The sequence below is a fragment of the Lagopus leucura genome, unplaced genomic scaffold, assembly GCF_019238085.1.
Source record: "Lagopus leucura isolate 7727_CA_CO unplaced genomic scaffold, USGS_WTPT01 Super-Scaffold_100157, whole genome shotgun sequence".
Classification (NCBI taxonomy): domain Eukaryota; kingdom Metazoa; phylum Chordata; class Aves; order Galliformes; family Phasianidae; genus Lagopus; species Lagopus leucura.
Genome location: NW_024962334.1, coordinates 9,988,746 through 10,010,045, shown reverse-complemented (window position 1 = coordinate 10,010,045; position 21,300 = coordinate 9,988,746). Strand labels below are relative to the sequence as shown.

General features: G+C 43.3%; 1 protein-coding gene and 1 long non-coding RNA gene across 8 annotated transcripts in view; both read left to right on the top strand.

Annotated features, from left to right (window-relative positions):
• NEK11 (NIMA related kinase 11) overlaps positions 1–6,236 on the top strand; it is an 85,639-nt gene extending 79,403 nt beyond the window's left edge. For 5 of the 6 annotated variants that reach the window (XM_042889105.1, XM_042889103.1, XM_042889104.1 and 2 more), the window contains one exon: positions 5,364–6,236. In XM_042889105.1, the coding sequence (XP_042745039.1) occupies positions 5,364–5,568 (205 nt within the window). In that variant the 3' untranslated portion in view covers positions 5,569–6,236. The remainder of the gene's footprint in view (positions 1–5,363) is intronic. The other variant, XM_042889106.1, reaches the window with a different exon arrangement.
• A 1,905-nt stretch (positions 6,237–8,141) lies between these two features.
• LOC122189413 overlaps positions 8,142–21,300 on the top strand; it is a 31,974-nt gene continuing 18,815 nt past the window's right edge. The window contains exons 1-4 of one of the 2 annotated variants that reach the window (XR_006181816.1): positions 8,142–8,230; positions 8,719–8,884; positions 9,476–9,565; positions 10,117–10,292. This is a non-coding gene — a long non-coding RNA (uncharacterized LOC122189413). The remainder of the gene's footprint in view (positions 8,231–8,718; positions 8,885–9,475; positions 9,566–10,116; positions 10,293–21,300) is intronic. The other variant, XR_006181817.1, reaches the window with a different exon arrangement.

Genomic DNA, 21,300 nt, shown 5'->3' with positions numbered 1-21,300 from the left:
TTAACAACTCTAAATTCTAATTCACAGTTCTTCCAAGAGCTGATGTTAGCTTTTACTTATTGATTTATCTTGAAAAATGAAATGCATAGAGAATATTGTTGATATTTTTTCAGTTGTGTCTCCAGCTTTAAATAAGATTCTTATTATTTCAAGTGAAAACATGTCCTAAATATGCTTTAAATTTTGCAGATCCTTGAAGTAGGGTGTCAGAGTTTTGTTTGCAATGAAATGAAGGTGCTTTAATTCAAGAGTTACGAAGTAATTGAGGATGAGCTATAAAAATTATCATTGTCGTCAAGTGAAGAAATTTTCAATCAGTGATATTACAATGAAAGTCAAAGTCCACTGATGCTTGAAGGTGATTGTAGAGTAGTCTTAAGAATTCAGATTTCATTTTACAGCTTTTGTACCAAAATTCATCCTGCTTTTTCTTCTTTATTTAATATGCCCTTTTCTTAGACTTTGCCGTACTTATCATGTTCCCAAGACCCAACAGACGTCAGAACTAGAAAGGTAGTGCCCTACCTTGAGAAGTAAGTTCCTAAAAAGTAAATCAGTAAGTTTATAATGCAACTCTCTTAGTACATTTCCAGGGCTCTTTACAAAGCAACCATCAAGCTTTGATGCATATGCAGTTTTAAACTCAGAACAGTTTCTTTGAAGCTTTAGACAAGGTTCAATGATTGGTAATCAGTAATGTCACCATCCTGAATGACAGGAAGATAACTGGAGGGAAAAGGAACCTTTTGTGTTATGCTTGAGACAAACTTGTTTGTTCACTGAACTGAGAGATGCTGTAGCAGATACTCTAGGATTTCCCTGGTACTGTTAAGAAACTATTTTTTTGTATGAGATCAAAGATATGCGATTTCCTGATTCTTTTTCGAAAAGCCATTTTGGGAGAAAAATTTAACTATCATTTTCACCAAGATACATGTTGCTAACGTTCAGCTGCAAATAGCAAGCACTCTGTTGTATATGGGATTAATAAGTGAATGATTAGAAATAACTTGTTTGGGGACAAACTCCAGATGGGGCCTCATGAGTGTGGAGTCCTCTCTCACTCTACTGAGCCATATCTTTTATGCCCCATCAGCCCTAATCGTGATCCACTTGTCTCCATCCACTCAGATGGATATTCCGTGCTCAGAAAACTTTCAAAGTTGACAACAAGGTAATTATGGGTAAGATCAGCATTTTTAAATCCCTAAATTTTCAGTGGTTAATGTAGGAGCTGCGTGTTCGCTGTCTGCTGTGGCAGAGGTGAGATGTTACTGCTGCTCTCCAGTCCAGGGAGGCTTGCACAGTACTGTCCTGGTGTGCTCAGCAGTGACTCGTGCAGAGCGTGGTGGCTGAGGAATAACCCACGCCACAACTCCCTGAAGCACTGTGAAAATGCTGTGTGGGAAAGGCTGATTCCCCCTGGGGCCAGAGGAGAGAGGGCAGAATAGTTTTAAATGATAGTTACTATCATGCAGAATGACATCTCCAAAAGACAAGCCGTAAACTCACTCAGCTGCTGATCTGTGTCATGGTCATCCTTCAAGACAGGCGATGAAAAGCTGTTGAGAGATATTAACCCATCTACTGACACCCATGGAGGAGCACAAACTCCAGCATTAATCTTGTTTTGTGACTTTTGTCAGTGCCACATAAAGGTAGGTGGATTGTAGTTGATCTCCAGACCAGAAAAGAAATATTAACACAAAGCTAGTAGCATTACTGTAAAAATAAAGGCCCGCAGGATAATGGGAAATTCTTTGTTCACCCAGGGAAAGAATTACAGCTTCCTCAGCCAGCCAAGAACACATTATTATATTGTCAAATTTTAGTAATTTTGCACTGATGCGTAGGAAATTAATTTCAAATCACTAGATATCCTGATGCATTCATTTGGACCCAGCTCCATGGAATGACTTGGCACATTTTTAGGCACAGTTGGACACCCTGAGTATAAAATTGTCATTCTGAAGGCTCCTATTTAGCTCCCCTCCGACACTGGCAGTGAGTCAAAGCACTAAGTGCCTATGATTTAGCTGATATTGACACTGCTTCTCAGAAGCTTAGAAGTACCTTATCCTTAACAGAACCAACTCTGTCTCTTGCCAAAAGCCTATCATTAGCCACAAACAGATATCTGTCTGCCTCCATGGCCTCTGGGGCTTGTTCCAGTTAATTTTCTCTAGGCATTCTGTGCTGCACAGAATAATGGCAGCATGAGGCATTTTATTCAAACCACAGCTGCCAGGGATGACCGTGCAGAGACTGGCAGTAGCTGCTCTCAGCCAGTAGGCTGGCGGTCAGAGCTTGCTGGGGGCCATGGGGGGGCCCAGCCCTGTCTCCCCTTCGCCTGGATCACTGGGGTGGTCCTCTGCAGCTACAAGGAGTGAAGGAGGCTGGACTCAGTATTGAATTTCTTCCAGTTTGCAGTGGGAAAGCACACACTTTGGGCATTCACTTACATATGATGAACTGGATTTCAGTCCTTTGGAGAACTGCTTGAACTAGTTTATTCAGGAACTGTGGAGTTTCCCTACTGAATGTCTCCAAGTGAGGCTGCCTAAAGGCTTATGGCCTGCAGCTTAAATTTTATCAATTAGTTTTGATAAAATGTACTTTATGTAGCTAGGCTGCATTGGGAGAAGTTTAATTTGAGCTGACCTGTGTCCAGGCAATGGGATGTCTTCCCAGCAAGGAATGGGTAAAACTTAACAAAGGCAGGCAGTGCATGATGATATGAAGACTTGTGTCTTCTGTCACAGCCTGTGCTTCCAGCTCCAGTGGGGATGTCACAGCAGAAATATTTACCCCAGTCCAGGTGGAATGGTGGAAAGTGAGAAAACAGAAGCTAAGACATAGAGCAGATAACTTTCTACACAGTCTGATAGTGACAGAAAAAGGAGGAATGGCTTTGAACTAAAAGAGGAGAAAGTTAGATGTTAGAAAAAGTTATTTACTTATCTTATCTTATTTATCTTGCCCAGAGAAGCTGTGGTGCCCCATCCTTGGAGGTGCTCAAGGCCAGGTTGGATGGGGCCCAGACAGCCTGATCCAGTGGGTGGCAGCCCTGCCTACAGCAGGGAGTTGGAGTTCAGTGTTCTTTAATGTCTCTTCCAACCTAAGCCATTCTATGATTCTATGTCAGGTGTCCTGCTGTGCTTGTGGATCTTGGTTAAGAAAAGGATGATGGCTCATTTGTGGGGCAAAATAGTGAGTTTGCAGGTGAGTGAGCTACAAGAGTAAATGGCTGATAATCAGAATACATGAGAGTGTAAATGGGAGCTCTGTGCCGGTTCTCACAGCACATTCAGAAGTTAGGCTTTTAGCTATTTCGAAGCTGTAAATGCAGGTGTGCCACACTTCATGTGAAATAGTACCTATAAATGGAAATGTGGTGTGAAATCCATCATTGGAAGGTCCCTCCACTTGGATGGAAAAATACCCACTGGTGCAGATCAGGGGTGTCATGAGCTAACTTTGCTTTCTGGGAAATCACTTCCCCCACTCTGTTGGTATAATAAAAGATTCGGTACTGTATTTGACATGTACTGTCTGAGATCCCAAATTTCTGTCCCCATTGCAGAAAATGTTCTATGTGGTAGCAAACTCATATTAATGCAGCTTTCAAGCCCAAATAGAGCTCGATGTAAAGGAGCTTTTGTAAAAGGAGGTTATAATTTTTGTCACCTACCCCTTAATTTTCAAACTATGAGCGCTTTTCCCCTAATTCTATTGTATCAGGTTTTATACAGAGGAGCTAATTTGCATGCTCAAGCTACACTGAAAAGATTCCAGTCTGCAGGTAACATTTATTAGCAGAGACAGTACTCCTGAGATGTGTGTTTGCTTAATTTTTCATCTTTAAATAGAAAGGAATGACAAAAAAAAAAACAATTTGTTGACAAGAGAAAGAAGAAGGGATCTCTAGAGGCATTGATGAAGCAGTCATGATTTCTAAATAGCTTCTCATTGATTGATTTTTAACCACTGGGAAGAAATGGAGTATTTCTGCAGAGATTTCAGGGAATTCTGCTGAGATTTGAGGGAATTTCCATTACTTGCCTAACAAATCCCTATTTAGCTTGCTGTGCTGATCTAATCCCTTGGTTGCCGGAGTCCAGCATTCAATCACTTCCAGCAGTTTTCATTTTCCACTGAACATCACTGCTGGGAGAAAAAATCTGTTTTCCAGTTATGGGAAGCTGGACTGAATCACACCTGGACCTGCAGGGAGTCCAGCCCAACCCTGTCAAGTCCAACGTGGACTTGAGAACCTGTGGGGATTTCCTGAAAAAGAAATGATTGCCCCAACCTGAATACTCTTGAAATCCTAGCAAAATGTTGTTGGGAGGAAAGGCTCCTAGCCACAACTTCACCTAACCAAAATAAGATGTTTTTCAATACAAATTGCTGATGTCTTCACAAGTGCCAGCAAACTCTGTTTGCTGCCATTTGTTTGATGCCATTCAGGTCCCAGTCCTGCCATGGGTGCTGTATGGATGGGCACCATTGGGGTACAACAAGAAACGTGGGGTGTGTGAGCTTAAGCAGGTTTGTTTAAACAGTGAAGTGAATGCAATCCCTGCAGCAGACTCACAAGGAGCAGGCAGATAGAGTTTCTGATATGCTGAAGAAAAATTAACTTTTTCATCAAAATATTATGAACCCTCCACTGTTGGGAATGCTACTACTTGTGACTTGTGGCACATGAGTTTAAAGATGTTTGTCTTTGGAAAAATAAATTTTGCTCACTGTATTGCAGTTTTCAGTTGTCTCTTTATAAATCAACATTAAGTTTCTGTGACTGTATTCTTTGTCACTGAATTACAGATCTGTCAGCTGATAAAGGGTAGTGCTGTAGAAAAAGACAGAATTGCCAGTTGGTTTATGCTGATCTGGTACAACAGTTTCCTTGTTATTTGATAGCGGCTAAAATGAGGCAACACATTCTGTTATATGCTTATTCTCATATAATGCGACTGATTTGTGCCTGACTGGGGATGCTTCTCTTGGTTTTGATGAAACACGGGGGCAATAATCTATGTGTGCATATTGGACTTGCTGAAGATAAAACAGTGTGTCAGATTTAGTGTGGGAAGGAATGGTGGTCTGCAGCAGTGGCAATGGCTGGGTCTCCTATGACTTTATTATGGCGAGGTGTTTACTCCTGGGCCTTTTGTTTAACACAACCATAGAGTAATTCCATGGAAAATTTTAGTTCCTTTTGCTGTCAGACAAATAAGGTGTGTTATTATCACATTTTAATCAAAGGTAGATAGAACATTAAAAAAGAAAAATCAGCACTTGCAATTGCTTGTATTAATATATAAGTTAAGTTTGACTTGACCTTTATTTATCTTTAGATCTGCCATCCAGAAGCTGGGAGGAGAGGTATTTGAGAAGGTATACACCTATCTGAAGCAGGCGAGACAGCAGAAGGCCAGTGAGGAAGAGATAACGAGACACCTGGAGAAACTGGTTCCTAGAGCAAGTGATTGCTTTGAGGTGGATCAGCTCCTCTACTTTGAGGAGCAGCTGCAAGATTCAGAATCGTATCTTCAGCTGTAAGATGTGCAGGTAACAGTTTGGGAAATAATGAACAAGACAGTGCCGAGCTGCCTGCTTCAGGCCAGCCAGCAAATCCTGGAGGAGTCTGGAGGAAACTGCTGGGGGTAACTCAGAACATAAACAGTAGGCAGGCTCTTGGAGAGTCCAGTCTGTGCAGTGAGCAGTGGGTAAGTACAGTATAGATTACAAGGGTAGGAAGGAAAACTTATAGAGGGGAGAGTTTATAATTATTGGTGTTCCTTTCACTGCTTAGGGTATAACGGAAGAGTTCTCTTGGACACTAGTCAGTGGCAAAGCTGCCACTGAAGGCAATGGTGCAGGATTAGACTCCAGCTGTTGTTTATTCCTGCACTGACTGGCCCTTGTGGCATTTAAGCACGTCTATTTTGTACTATGGCAGAATACAAATGTGTATGGCTATTCTGCCACAAATTGTCTTGTTGCCATTCGTTGTCTAAAGAACTGCATTTAGTTTGTGTGTCCTTCAAAGGAACTGTGAAAATATAGATCACATAATCAGGGAATGGCTTGGGTTGGAAAGGACGTTAAAGGTCATCAAGCTCCAACCCATGCCATGGGCATAGCACAGTCACTTCCCACCAGACCAAGCTGCCCAGAGCCCTGTCGTACCCGCTCTTGAATGTTTCCAGGCATGGTGCATCCACAGCTTCTATGGGCAGCCTGTGCCGGGCCTCACTGCCCTCTGAGTGAGTTTTATTTCTAATATCTAATTTAAGTCTCCCCTCTTTCAGTTTAAAACCATTCCCCCTTCTCCTGTTACTATCTGACCATCCAGAGTTGGACTCTCTCCTGTTTATAAGGTCTTTTTTAGTACTGGAAGGCCATAGTGAGTTATACTCTCAGCCTTCTCTTCTCCAGACTGAACAAGTCCAGCTCCCTCAGCCTTTCTTCATAAGTGAGATGCTCCAACCCTCTGATCCTCTTCATTGCCCTTCATACACTCCAGCAGCTCTGCGTCCTTCTTGTGCTGGGGTACCCAGATCTGGATGCAGTACTTGGGCAAAGCAGAAGGGGACAATCCCCTCCCACTCCCTGCTGGCCACCCCTCTTTGGATACAGTCCAGGATACTGTTGGCCTTCTGGGCTGCAATTGCACACTGTTGTCTCATGTCAAGCATGTGTATATTCATCCACGCTTACTCACATACATAGAAATAAGTATATATATGCATAGAGATGGGAAAACATTTGGCCACATTGTTGTACATGTTTAAGTTTACAGAGACAGAGAGATGAGGCCAGAGCTGTAGATGACTATGACAGCTAGGAATTCTTATTACAGATTCTCAACGTTTTTTATCACTGTACACAGAACAATAAATCAATTTTCTTTTGCTTGCACACAGATAATGGTATTTTTTTTTATATCATTTATGTTTCCCTCTTCATATGCATCACTCTTTTGCTGATTGGAAGTGCATATTATGTTGTGATAATATACTTGTGCATTCTGAGCTCCTTTGCCTACCTGTGGAACAGTAACAGATAACAAGTAATACAATCTATAGAAGAATCTCAAGTGAATTGTGGAACAGTTTAGTTTTAGCCATCTAGCCATTATCAAAAGCCCTGTGTACTCTGTATTTTGTCATAACTCTTCAAGTACTCAAGAGCTGAATTAGATGAATGAAAGTAAATTCATAATGTGAACTTCAAAAAAATGTTGCTACTTGACTTGGACTAAAACTAAGGATACTGGGATTGACAGTAAAGTAAGGAGAAGAACTGATTCATCTTTGTGACGTGCATGAAGAGATTCAAAGGGAACGGCAATTGATCATCCTTATCCATACCAGCAGTAACACAACCTGCAGAAGAAAAGTGCATGCCCATCTAAAGAAGATGTGGCCTTATACTGCCAGCCCAAAGTAGGAGATCCTGGTATGTCTGACTTCAGCTTCTGCTGGGAGTACATGAATGTGAAGTGATATTCACTGAGGTTGCAAAACTGTTTTTGTCTGTGTGATGTTTCATGTCTCATAGGCAGAGAGACAGTTTGAAGCACAGATTCTCAGCCAGACTTCAGTCCCCATTCTTCTCAATGCTATATTTGTGTCCTTGATTCCATGTGTTTTATACATAACTTCAATTAAGGCCACTTAAATATCAAAATAAGAGGAGTGCTTGGATGTGAATAATATCAGAGAGGTACAACCTTGACTACTACACCCACCTCTGGCTGTGATTCAGACTGCTTTTTCACAAAAGCTTGAAAACCAAACTCTGTAGCCATCAATTGCTTTTAGGCATGTTTTATTTGTATTAATTTTCATATTTGATTACTCACAAAGCACTCAAACTCTCTGCTTAATACATGGAGTGTTTTGAATACCATGCTTGCTAATGTGTTGCAATGTAATAGAATTATTAATATCTGTTTGTGCAAAATACAAGGTATGTATGGGAGCTGTTGTTTCACAGCACTCAGTGCTCCTAAAGCACTGATTGATCACCTGAGGCAAGCACTGAGTCAGCCATGGAGCACAGGTGAAGGCGATTCAGCTGAGTGATGGAAGGGGTGGAGCTTGGCTGCACCTCTCCTAGACCCCATTTAAGGGCTGACTGCCACTGGGAAAGGATCTCTTTCTGGAGATTCCTCATCTGTGGAGTCTTTCCTGCAAACCTAGATCTTCAGATACAGGTGAGCATTCCTTCCTTGTTTGTTTCTTTTCCTGTTTTCACCGTGATAATCTTTCCAGTTGTAACACCAACTGTAACAGATGCGTAATAATTATATGCACACTTGAAAAGAGTCTTGAAGTCAGTTTGAAGTTGTTGTTTTTGTAGGGTTTTTTTTTTTTTTTTTATACTCTTGAAAAGTTTTCAAACCTGAAGACTTAAACAGTAGTTAACGTCTGCAGTGTGCTAATCTACCACAAGTACTAGCAATGTTCTGAATCCAAATACCTAAATAAGGTAATCAAGAAATGGGAAAAAAAATCAACAAAATGACTGTCTCCCAATAAACCCCTGCCCTTTTCAGGTCACATCCATTCCAAAGTTCTCAGCAAACTGTTCCATTTACATCATCCAGATAGGGGCCAACTCTCAGAGGCAGGTCAAGCCCTGCTATAACTTTATACGGCTCACTGAAATTGTCTTCTGTTTTTCTATCTCTTGAACTCTTAGGGATGGATATGCATCAGTTCAGCTCCATTCTGAAGCTTGTTAAACCTGTTCCATACCTGGGTTTTAGGCTGTCTTCACTTAAGGGCCTTTGGGTCCTCTCCTGCACTGTGTAGTTAGTAGCTGTCAGTGGACATCTGGTGTGTTATCCCCATCACTGCAGAAATAGGTGCGTAAGTCCAAACACGTGACAAAGAACAGTTTTGTACATCCCGGGGCAGAGAGGTTGGTGCTGCAGTGCTGACAGACTGTCTCTGGTGAGCTTAGTGAGACTGCTCTTGATACAGTACTATGAGGATTAGATGGAACTGTGTTGATTGAGATGCCATGCTGGCGATATCTTGTATACGGTTATTGGATTGATCATTTTTCTGTAATCACATTTGAAAGGAGAGAAGTGAACTCTGAACTAACAAAAAAAAAGAAAAAAAAAAAAAGTAGGGAATGATATCCTTAGAGATTAGTCACTCCTAAGAAATGCAAAAAGTTTCAGGAAAGCAGGGCAGAATGGTCACTACATCGTGATTTCCATGAAGGAATGGTTGTGCTCCATCAGGCTGTCAGCAGGTCTCACTGTTCTGCAAACAGCACAGCCTACAGAGATGTGCAGTCCTTTTCTAACCTGGTAAACTACTGATGGATGGGGAGAAATAAAATCATCGCATTATACTGAGATCTAGACAAACACAATGATCACCATAAAAGAAGATTTTTTTCTTTAGAAGATAAGATCTTATATAAAACATGTTTTAATTTTCAGGTTTATTGTGCTTGCTGCAGAAAAGGGCTTATGTTGAAGAAAAGACTGAGTCCCTACCTTTTATATATGAAATGCATTCCATACACTGAGGTAAGTTCACATCCAGTAAAATCCTGTTGTTAATATTGTGGATCTTTAGTAATAAAGCAATAGAGGAGCAGCTGGACATAAATGTAAGAAAATAAATGTAAAGATATTTGATTGTTGTGTATAGACCTTCATAAAAGGTCCCATTTGACCTACGTACTTGTACCAAAAGCTTCACAAGTATCAGGCAACCTTGCTGCTTTTTTATTGACTCTCCTAAAGACTCTACAAATTGTAGTACTTGATGCAGAGATATTGCAAAGAAAGGAAGTGAGGCAAGTAATTATTTAATGGTTTGGGGCCTTGAGCTTACTAAAAGAGTGCTTGGACTATAAAGAGGAAAAGGACACTTGAGTTCTTTGATGAGAAATAGAGCTGTCAACATCTTTTCCACAGGTGGATTAGAAGGCAGACCAATTATATTTGTTACAGAAAACAAGCAGTTTGTTCTTAGAGGTGACTGGCTTGCCAGATAATCCCTCAGGAGGCACCAGAAGGCATCTTTCTATAAGATGAATTGTCAGAGGTTTCCAGTGTCTGAAAATCCTTTCCAGTGCAGGAAAGGATCACCCTTCCCACAGGACCTGGCTCTATGGGTGCTGCCCAGTGATGACTTGCTCCGAGGTGTGCTCAGGGCCAGAGCATGAACCTACCCTGACCACTGCTGGCTCTTGAAGTCCACACAAACCAGGATGGTGGTGCATTGAGCAAACACACGGGCAAGAAAAAGGTAGGAGACAGCAAAGGATGCTTACAGTTACCTCTAAGATTGAACTTTTGGTACACTAGAGTGAAAGAATTTGCTGATAAGAAGGAAAAAAAAAAGCAGCAGATTCAGGAACAATAAGCATGTAAACTTACTTGATTTCATGTTTTGTTCATGTGCTTATTTCATGTCATAAACTGAAAACCCTGTAGACTCCTCTGAATACTATGTTATTCAGGAGAGAGAGGTTAAGGGGTCCAAAACTGGACCCTAATTCAGGTGCAGCTTCATCTAAGCTGTTATGAATACTAAATTCACTGTCTGCTGGCCATGTTCCTCCTAATTTATATAATCTCAGAATGATGGAATGAATTTCTAGCTTATATTCACCCTAGAAGCTACTTCAAGCTATAAGTCCTCCTTATAAAGTCTGATGTTCAGCCATATCATGGGGTTAGTGCTGCCCAGGTGCAGGACAGGTGCTTTTCTCCTGAACTTCATGACACTTCTAGTGGCTCAGTCCTCTATCTTCACCAAGGCCAGTGAGGCCCTGCTGCATGTCTTCTCACTCACCTCCTCTAGGTTAGTAACATCCCCAGATGCTTGGAGTTCATCTGTGCCCATTGTAGTTGCTGACAAGACGGTGAGCAGTGCAGGCCCCTGGGTCAGCCCTGAGGAACTCCATTGGCTGCCACTGGATGCTATGCCTTGAGATGGGCAGTTTTCAACTCAGTTAAATGTACGTTCATTCATTCCTTATCATTGGAACTTCTAAATATACCATACTGGCAAAGAATAAAAGCCTTAGTAAAATCAGGGTATATAACATCCACCTTCCTCCCTTCTTCCACATATGTCATCACAGACTGAGAGACAAATTCTGTCCTTGATAACTTTATCCCTGCAGATCCCTCAGGGACTGCTTATTGTGCCATGGCCCATGGGTATTCCCTTGGGCTGTACTGTGTTCCCTCAGCATCTCTAGTATGGTTTTTATTTCAATTTTTTTTTTTCCCCCCATACTTCAGCCTCCTTTTTCTGGCAGAGGCTGCTATATTGATTCACATCTAGCAAGAGTCAGCAGTGTGAGGATAGTCTTAAATAATGCAGTGGGGTTTGTGCCATCTGCTCTCTGTGAGCTCCACTGAACTCCAGAAAGCTGTTGTGGGGCCTTCCTAGTGTGTGCTGTCTTGTCCCCCTCTCCTCCATCCACAGGGCAAGGACAGAAAGCAAGAGAAACTCAGAGCTCAGGAACAATCCTTGGTATGGAGAGAGGCTGTCTCACATGTGAGGGCGAGCATTATTCTATTGATGCCTTTGGGCGTCTGACACTTGGTGGTATATTGCCACCATCCTACCCCTGCCAATGAGCTTTGGAGTCTTCTCATCTTGAGTGTTCTTTAGGGAAGAACTTGGCTCCTAATGCTGATGGAGCCTGCTCTGGACTCCCCAGCAGCCTGATTTTGTCAATTACTGACACTGAGAGGCATATCCTGCTATAGGCAGTCTTGGTAACCAGTGCTGGTTTGTGAGAGAAGTGCTGCTCAGTCAAGCTGGGGTGAGGATGAGGAAGCGGGCGCTGGATTACCTGCAGATCTAGCTCCAGGCCTTAGCATCTGAGGGAGGTGCCCAGGTTTTGCTGCAGCCCTTCGTGAACATGTCTGGATTCATATTCATGATGCAAGACCTGTTTTGAGCTAATAGCGTGCCAGGGAGATTTGCAGAGAGTGAGAAAAAGAGCTCTCACAAAGACAATGAGTCTCCAGACTATCTAATGACTACTTTATATGTGTCTAAGCATTGCACTGTTATTGAATTTTAATTGCCTTCTCTCTGTCTTTGTGCTTTAAAATGAAAAAGGAGAAAACACTACATGTAATGAGGGTGGATGATTAAAAAGTAATACCTAAGAGACAGCCAGGCATGTGTGGATAAGACCACAATAATAATGCAATGAGAGAAAGCAACACTACTTTGTGCTTGCCACCTCTTTGGATAGAAAGTGTGTTTTTACAATTGTTAAAAATGTAAGTTATTCTCAGCATCATTTGGTAGAATAATAGACTAATGTGTATCTGTGAGGCAATTAAAGTTACACTGAATGAAATATGGGTTAATTGTTAATGTACAAAAAATCCAATCTATGTTACCAGGTCAGTGCAGATGGGCTTTTTAAAGATTGTTCTTTGGTGTTGTGGTGTTACGGATCTCTGCTTGGATTATTTTACATCACGTTAGATGTGCAAGCACAACTTTGAGCAGTAGACAGCAGGAAGGTCCTAATGAAAGGAGACAAAGAGAGCTCTATATTCATGAAGCATTTAAGCATGTAGTTAGCTTTGTGCACCAGCCCCACTGCTGCTAGGTGATCAGTTGTGCTGGCAGGAACACAGGAGGGTACTACTGAGAGAAACACAGGTAGGGACTTTTTGCTCCTCAGCAAGGTCTTCAGATCTACAGGTCCCGGCTTTGAGGCAACGAGCACCATCGCTGTTGTTCATGACATTGCCAGCCCTTCCCTGGTGGTCCAAAATGTCCACCCTGGATAGTGTTGATAACTGCATTAGCTCCTGAGCTGAATTCAGGCTAATGTATTTCAGCTGATAATAATAAGCTGAAAAAAGCAATCTGGAAGGCACTGTTCTAGGGAGGCATTATTTAGCACCAGGAAGGAGTTGACTGAGACATTGCAGGGGGAAGCCACTGAAGAAAGAGTTGCTGTGTGTTACCTCTGCATCATCCTCAGCATCACTAGCAATGGAATTCCTTCCCAGAAAAGGACCTAGCCTAGAAAACAGCTGAATTATTCCCTTTCAGTCGAGTTAGTCATGGAGTCAGAGAGCTATCTCTTATGCAAAATAGAGAAAATGTTCAGTTAAGGAGACTGTAGAGACCTAGATCAGGAGCCAAGACACGAAATCTGGATGGGACAGGGGATGAGACAAGACCCAACACAAATTAAGTTTATTTTGTGTTTCCTCCTTCAACAGTCTTCCTAGTGTCCACAGGCACTCTCTCATGTGCTCCTGGGACACATTAGTACAAAAGTAAAGATACAAAATGGTATCGGGGTGAAGCTGCTGCAATTACCTACAATCTGTACAGAGAGCACTCTGGAAACAACTGAAGATTCAATAGAAAGCATCCCCTGAAGGCTTCAACTACCAGCAGGGAGTTCCCCAAGGACATGGCTGTTTGCCTTTGATGGTAGCCCTGTTAGAACCAACACAACCCCTGCTCGCAGTGACTGACCACGTGCCCCCACTAACCTGTGGATTAGGGGTGCATTTTTATACTAACAAAAACTATTTGCAGGCAGAAGAGTAAGATGGGCCATTAGACCATTTTCTGCTCCCTGGAGCTTCAATGCTGTGTGCCCTCTATACCCAAAGAGCAAATGCTGATTTTTCCAAGATACTGTATGGATAGTGCATAATAAATGAATATTAAGATGTTATAATTATGAAATAAACAAGAGAGTTTGACAAAGCAGATTATGATAACAAAAGGAGAATAAAGAGAAGGCTTACCCCTATCCTGGGCTCACTTACAAAACTCCAGCAAAGCAGATCTCCAGACAAGATCCTTCCCCACTGGTAGCCAGCTCTTAAATAGGTCTAGAAGGGATGCAGCCAGGCTCCATCCCTTCTGGCAGCACAGGTGAATTGCCTTCACCTGTGACCCTGTGGCTGACTCATGGCTCACCTCAGGTGATCAATCAGAGGTTCAGGCCCTGACTCAGCAGTTCCCATACACTCCACCCCTTCATGGCATGAACCAATGATCAGGTTGACAAAAGGGTAGGCTTTCCATAATACAGAGATCCACTATATCGCGACACTTATACAGTTTTCATCGTGACTCGTGTTGGTACAATTCAAGATGAGTGATGATCAGTGAATGTCCATATTCTTTATAGGCCAGTGCTCAATGATGTGACTGGAGGCATGTGGCCGTGAGGTGCAGGTCTGTTCTATGTTCCATCAGTCCCATGCAGACCATCACTGGGTGTTGTACTTGATCTGACAGTAACACTGGAACGCTTGATGGCATTTTGTTCTTCCAGTGATCCTGAAGGCTCACAGACTCACGGGGAGTAATACAGATGTTTCAGAGGTACCAGGAGGGGAAGGTCTGCTCTCCAGGGCAAGATACAGGCCGTATTTCTATCCTGGGTCAACACTTCCGCTTGTACTGGGGCACGTCCTGGCTGCCTGTACCACACCTTCTGGCTGGATGTCTGTGGCTGCATAAGGATATCAGGCACCAAAGGAGGTGTCCTGATATGCCACAGGGACATGATGGGGGTCCCTTTAGCAATGAAAATCGGAGTGTTGACTACAGTATCAGTAGGCCATGTACCTATTACTGGAGGGACTACTGAGCCTCCCACCTCCAACAATCTCCCCCAAGGTGCAAGTAGGCCACACCACTTGGGTCCTACCTGCACCTTCCAAGGCCATGTTATTCTATGGGTACCCGGATCTAAATTCTCAGGGGCAGGGAGCAGAAGATTATTTTCGTTACCAATCTGGGGTCTTACCTGATGATCAGTGCCCATAATTTGGATCCTAAGCGGGGTGGCCCATGTCATCTGCAACATTATCAGGGCACTGGGTCTGCCGTCTCAAGGTCTTTCATTCAGGTCGTGCAAGGTTTCATACAGTCTTTTTGTCCACCCCTGCAGGGACTGGGAGTCTGTCTTCAGGGCAGCCTTAAGAATACTGTTATAACATTCGACGAGGCCTGCCTCCGTTGGATTATACAGCGGGTGGAATTGCCATTCGTTATTTTCTTCTGCCCAGCGCTGTATCGTTGCACCAGTAAAATGAGTCCCTTGGTCGCTCTCAATGGCTTGAGGAGTCCCATAGGCAGACATCAGTTTAGTGAGTGCCTTGATGGTATATGCCTGGTTTGCTCTTGGTACTGGATAGGCCTGCAGTAGCCCACTTGCAGTGTCGACACAGGTCAGGGCGTATCTTGCCCCCTTGGAGTGAGGAACGGGCCCGATGTAATCGACCTGCCATCGCTGGAGAGGGTTGTGCCCTCTAGCAAGATGGGCTGTTGTTTCGGGCAACGATCTCGGTCTCGTCCTGGAGCAAGCGTCACAATCCTGGCATGCCTGGACGATATCAGATAGTTGTATGGGCAGTCCCCATGCTTTAGCAGCTGCCCACATTGTCTTTTGTCCAGCATGCCGTAGCTTCTAATGTAACCAGTGGGCGATGTTCTCAGATGGTGAATTCTCAATCCATCGAACTCGGGCTTCATCGTTTTCCGGTGACTGTAGGGGCTGATGACCAGAAACATGGTAGACACGTACAGTCCTGTGTTTGACCGTATTCCATATATCTAACTACATGTCTTTGCCCCAGATTGGTTGGGCGTGGATAATCCATTCCTGGGTGGCCCACTGTGCAAGCCAAAGAGTGAGCCCCTGGTACACAGCCCAACTATCTGTGCAGATGTTCAGGATACCATCACCAGGTTCCTTGGTTATAATCATCCACAAGGCTCGCAGTTCTGCCCATTGGCTGCTCTGACCATCCCCCTCATCAAACCAGATTGTCTCGGTGGAAGGATGGTACGCTATTGCTCTCCACTTGCTCAGGTTGCCCTTGCTGGACCCATCTGTGTACCAGGCATCTTCAGAGATATGGTATTTTCCCTCCTGAACGGGACGCTTCTCTGGTGGAGCGACCAGTATTTCTTTTGGTGCATCACTGTGATGCACTGGGCCTAGGATCTTCTGCAGTTCTTCTTTCAAGTGCGATGAAGACAGACTGCTACTTTGGCTGAGGTAGGCAGCCCATCGTGCCACTGTTTGTGCTTGGGCCACCCCTGTCTTAGGAAGGTGGGTCAGATCTTTCACCCTTCCCTGAATCAGCAGAGTGGTCTTAACTATAACTTCCGCTGTTTGAGTTATTGGCTCTACTGCCTGTAGTGCCGAATAGGCAGCCAATAACTGTTTTTCAGTCATACTGTACCTTTCTTCTGCTCCATGCCAAACATGAGACCAGAAACCAATGGGGGTCCAAACAGAACTCTGGTGTTGCCACAGGCCCCAACTGAAGCCATCCTGAGTAGTATGAACGTCCAACTCACCTGGGAGGGTAGGATCAAATATACCCAATGCCTGGGCTTGTTTAACTGCCAGTTTTGCTTGTTGGAAAGCATCCTGTTTGGTTTTCCCCCAGTCCCATAGCTGCCCCTTTTTTGTGAGTTTATATAGTGGCCTTAGCAGTTGTGCTAGGTGAGGTATAAAGGAACGCCAGTAACCCAATATACCTAGAAACTCTTGCAGCTGCTTTGATGTTAGGGACTGGGAATGCCTGAACCTTATCTATAACAGCACTGGGTAGCACTTTGGTCTTTCCTGACCAAACCACCCCCAGGAATTTTACGGACAGGCCTGGACCTTGCACCATTTGGGGATTTATAGCCCATCCCCTCTGTTGTAAATAGGCGGTTAATGAATCTGCCGCCTGTCCTACTGCCTCCAGTGAGTCAAATGTCAACAGGAGATCATCAATATAATGATATAGGTTAACATCATCAGGTTTTGTCCAATCAGCCAGGTCACGCGCCACTAGATTGTGACAATACGTTGGTGAATGCACGTACCCCTGTGGCAGGACCTGAAAGGTCCACTGCCTGCCTCCCCACGTAAACGCAAACTGATCTTGCGATTCCTCAGCAATTGGGATACTGAAGAACGCATTTGCTAGATCTAGGACACAATGATAGGTTTTTATCTCCCTACTTAATGTGTCCATTAGGGAGGCAATATTGGGTACGGCCGCATGAATAGGCGGCGTGACCTTATTTAATTCTCTGTAATCTACTGTCATTCTCCATGTGCCACCCAACTTTCGCACTGGCCATATGGGGGGAGTTATATGAGCTGTGTGCAGGTCTTATAATGCCCACTTGTTCTAATTCCTGCACCATTTTTGATATTTCATCTTGCCCACCCAGGAGTCTGTACTGTCCTACATTAGTAATCCAGCGAGGTTTTGGCAGGCAAACAGGCCCATGTTTTGCATGGCCTCTTAATATTGCCTGCAACGCTCAGATACATCTCTGTCGAAGTCTGAACTCTCCCACAGTTGTCTGGAGAGCCAGACCCCATAGAATATCTATGCCCAAGATGTATTCTTGGACTGGGGCAATAGATACCTTGTACTCCCGGGGTGGGAGATGCCCAACCCCCAATTTTAACCATGTTTGGGTGACAGGAATAGTCTGTCCCCCAAAACCACCAATCATCACTCTGTCTCCATCAAATGTGGTTGGATCTCTGTAGATGATTGGTTTCTGCTCCAGTGTCCACTAATGCCATAACTCTCTGAATATTTTTTCAGGACCAATAAATCGTTAATTCTACATAGGGTCTCCGGTCCTGCCTGGAGGCTCTAGGGGGGATTAACATCCCTTGTCACGCCATGAATTGTGCTATGGCCAATTCTTCTGCTTCCTGTGGCTCAGGCATTGTGGCCCAAAACACCTGAGGCAGCTCTTTTTTGTTTTTTTTTTTTTCTATTAGGAACAATAAAATCTTCTAGGTTCCATGTCATTGTTGGTATTCTTTCTATAACTCTTACCCTTGATTTCTTAGGGTAGTTCTGTAATTTTTGATTGTCCTTTAGTTGTCTCCAGAGCTGGAGAAGGACATGGTTGGGCTTGCAGTCAATCTTAGCAAATTGGACCCCAGCCCGAATTAAATCATTAAACATTTGTTTTCAGGAGACCCTTATGGGCCCCGATTGAGTAGCTCGAGTACCCGGCATTTTGGTTTTACTTACCGGCAGGACCTCTGCTTCTTCCAACATCCGAATGTTGCGCCTAGTCCGCAGGCGTCCTGTTTCTCCCAGGTCGGCCACTAACTGGGCAGCCTGCTGGACTACGGCTTCTGAGGCCACCAGGGGATTTAATATAGAGACTAAAGTACCATAGAGATGAGAGGGAGCTTGCTGTAGAATCAAGTCTCTCATCCCTGCTGAAAATTTGACCGTATCAGGGCCATCAAATATGTCTTCATAGATAGCTTCCCTTACGCCCAGTTCACAGATATAATTCTGAAGGTCCTCCATGGAGGACCACATCCCTGTATGTAGCAGTATATCAGATTTATTCGACCATACCATACGGCAGGCCACCATTAACCATTCTAGTATAGAATGGTTTTCATCAAGATATTGATTACCTGCATATAACCTCTGCCTGAGAGCAGGATGGACGGTCATGGTGGCCAACTTAGCTATTTCTGGGCCATTCACCAAAACACTTTCTGCCCCAGAATCCCACAGTCTCAATAACCAAGCCGGCACACTTTCTCTACGCTTCTGCTGAAATCGCAGTACCAAATCCATCAATTCTGTTGCCGTGTATGGCCGGGCTGTCACATGTAAATGAGTCTGGGCAGGGGGCCACTGATCAGGCTGCACCCCTGCTGGTCTGTCCTGTACTTTCTTTGTTTTCTGGGTTATGACAGGACGGACTTCTAGTGGATTGGTCAAAATTGGATATTCCATACCTAGTTTGGATTTGTTGTTTTCCTGATCAACAAAGTCTGTTGATTCAGGAGTCTGATCATTGTTTATTGAAATGCCACGAACTTGGCCTATTTGAAGATGTAGATTTGGTTTCTTCCCTGTTAATATGCCAAGTTCCTGCTCTAGCTTTTCAATACTGTCTTTCAAAAGTTGATTTTCATTCTCTTAAGTGTTATTTCTTATTTCCTCATGATTTAAAGCATTTAATACTGACCATGCCACCGTGGAGGCAGCCAGTTGCCTTTTTTTAGTGATCAGTAAGTACATCCTTGTTAAGACCCTGAAAGTAATCTGCCATGCAATATGGGGATATACTGCCCATAACGCGTAAGGAACCCCATTTTTCAGTGATAGTTGCTAGCTCATAATAGGGGGATCCTGCAAATCCTGGGATCTGCCCTTGAATAATTTTCTCTAGAGGAGTATTGTTCTCCCCCTTGACCCATTTATAGAAATTCCAAAGAAAAGACATTATATAAATTTCAGTGTATTTGGCCTGCCCGAAGGCTTCAACCAACAGCAGGGAGTTCCTCGAGGACATGGCTGTTTGCCTTTGCTGGTAGCCCTGTTAGAACCAACACAACCCCTGCTCACAGTGACTGACCACATGCCCCCACTAACCTGCAGATAAGGGGTGTATTTTTCTACTAACAAAAACTGTTTGCAGGCAGAAGATGGGCCATTAGACTATTTAGACCATTTTCTGCTCCCTGGAGCTTCAATGCTGTGTGCCCTCTATACCCAAAAAGCAAATGCTGATTTTTCCAAGATATTGTATGAGATAGTGTATAATCAATGAATATTAAGATGTTATAACTATGAAATAAACAAGAGAGTTTGACAAAGCAGATTATGATAACAAAAGGAGAATAAAGAGAAGGCTTACCCCTATCCTGGGCTCACTTACAAAACTCCAGCAAAGCAGATCTCCAGACAAGATCCTTCCCTGCTGGTCTTAACTTAAGAGCTAAGCCAGCTCTTAAATAGGTCTAGAAGGGATGCAGCCTGGCTCCACCCCTTCTGGCAGCACAGGTGAATTGCCTTCACCTGTGACCCTGTGGCTGACTCATGGCTCACCTCAGGTGATCAATCAGAGGTTCAGGCCCTGACCCGGCAGTTCCCATACAGATAGGTTTTACTTTGGTGTATTTTAAACCTCCTGACCTTGCAAGCCACCAGCATCAGCAGAACAATGGCTTAATGCTGAGGGCTGTTACACCAGGCACTGTGTGTTCATAGTGCCTGAGGCAGGCGCTGAGCCTGGACACTCAGGGGATATGTTCCAATTATCTTCAGAACACATCATATATGCTTTTGTATGGACCATTCTTTCACCTATTTAATTATTAAACTATTAATAATTTTATATAGTATATATAATCTTATATATATAATAATAATAAATATTATTAATTATTTAATAGTATCAGTTCAATTGAACTAAATGAATGTAAATTTACATAATCAAAAGAGAACAAACTTTTTTCTTCTGTCTCTGTTTGTTTGGATTTAAGAAGCCCTCTAGGATGAGAAGGAATGGCCTCAAGTTGTGCCAGATAGGTTCAGGTTGGATATTATGACAGTTTTCTTCTCTGGAAGAGCAGTGAGGCTCTTTCCCAGCAGTGGCACAGGCTGCCCGGGGAAGTGGTGCAGTCACCATCCCTGGAGGTGTTGAAGAAGCGTGTGGATGTGACACTGAGGGATGTGCGGGTGGGCTGATGGCTGCACTAGGTGATCTTAGATGTCTTTTCCAACCTTAATGATTCTGTGATTCTCTCATGAATGAGTTTGGCAAACCGTGCATCACAGCTGTTTCCAAGTCCTTGAAGCATTTCAGAAAAGTCACCCTCCACGTTCCCAGTGATAGAAGTAAGATTGATGGGTACAACTTTTCAGAAACTTTGGATCAATTGTTGCAATTTCTGTTTATAGACAACTACCTTTTAAGTGACACCAGGGCTGTGCTGGTGTCACATCCACTCTTCTGATTTTCCTTTCTTAAGAGTTGATATTTTCCTTTACACTTTCCAAGCATTGCTTCCACTTTAAATTAGTTCTGAATGTTAGAAATAATTACAAACAAGGATTCTTCCTGTGGATGAAAGCAAAGCATCAAGGAAAAACATCACAGCAAGGCAAAAATAATGTTCTGGCTGAAGAGACTCCACAAAGCCAAACATCAGAGAGTCAACTCAGTAAAGAACTAAATTTTCAGCTACCAAAAAGAAGCAGGTTTCCAGGATTCTTCCATGTAAAGAAATACTTAAGAGGCTGTAATAAAAAGAAGCACTATTTAGGCTTTATTCTTAGAAAGTAAATTGACAGTATTCTAGTGTCATCAGCACCTGAACCTAACTCTTTGACATCAAATACTTATTTTATTGCTGCATTAGTAATCAGAAGAGATGGTAGAAAAGTCCTCCCTTCCTCCCTTCCTCCCTTCCTCCCTTCCTCCCTTCCTCCCTTCCTCCCTTCCT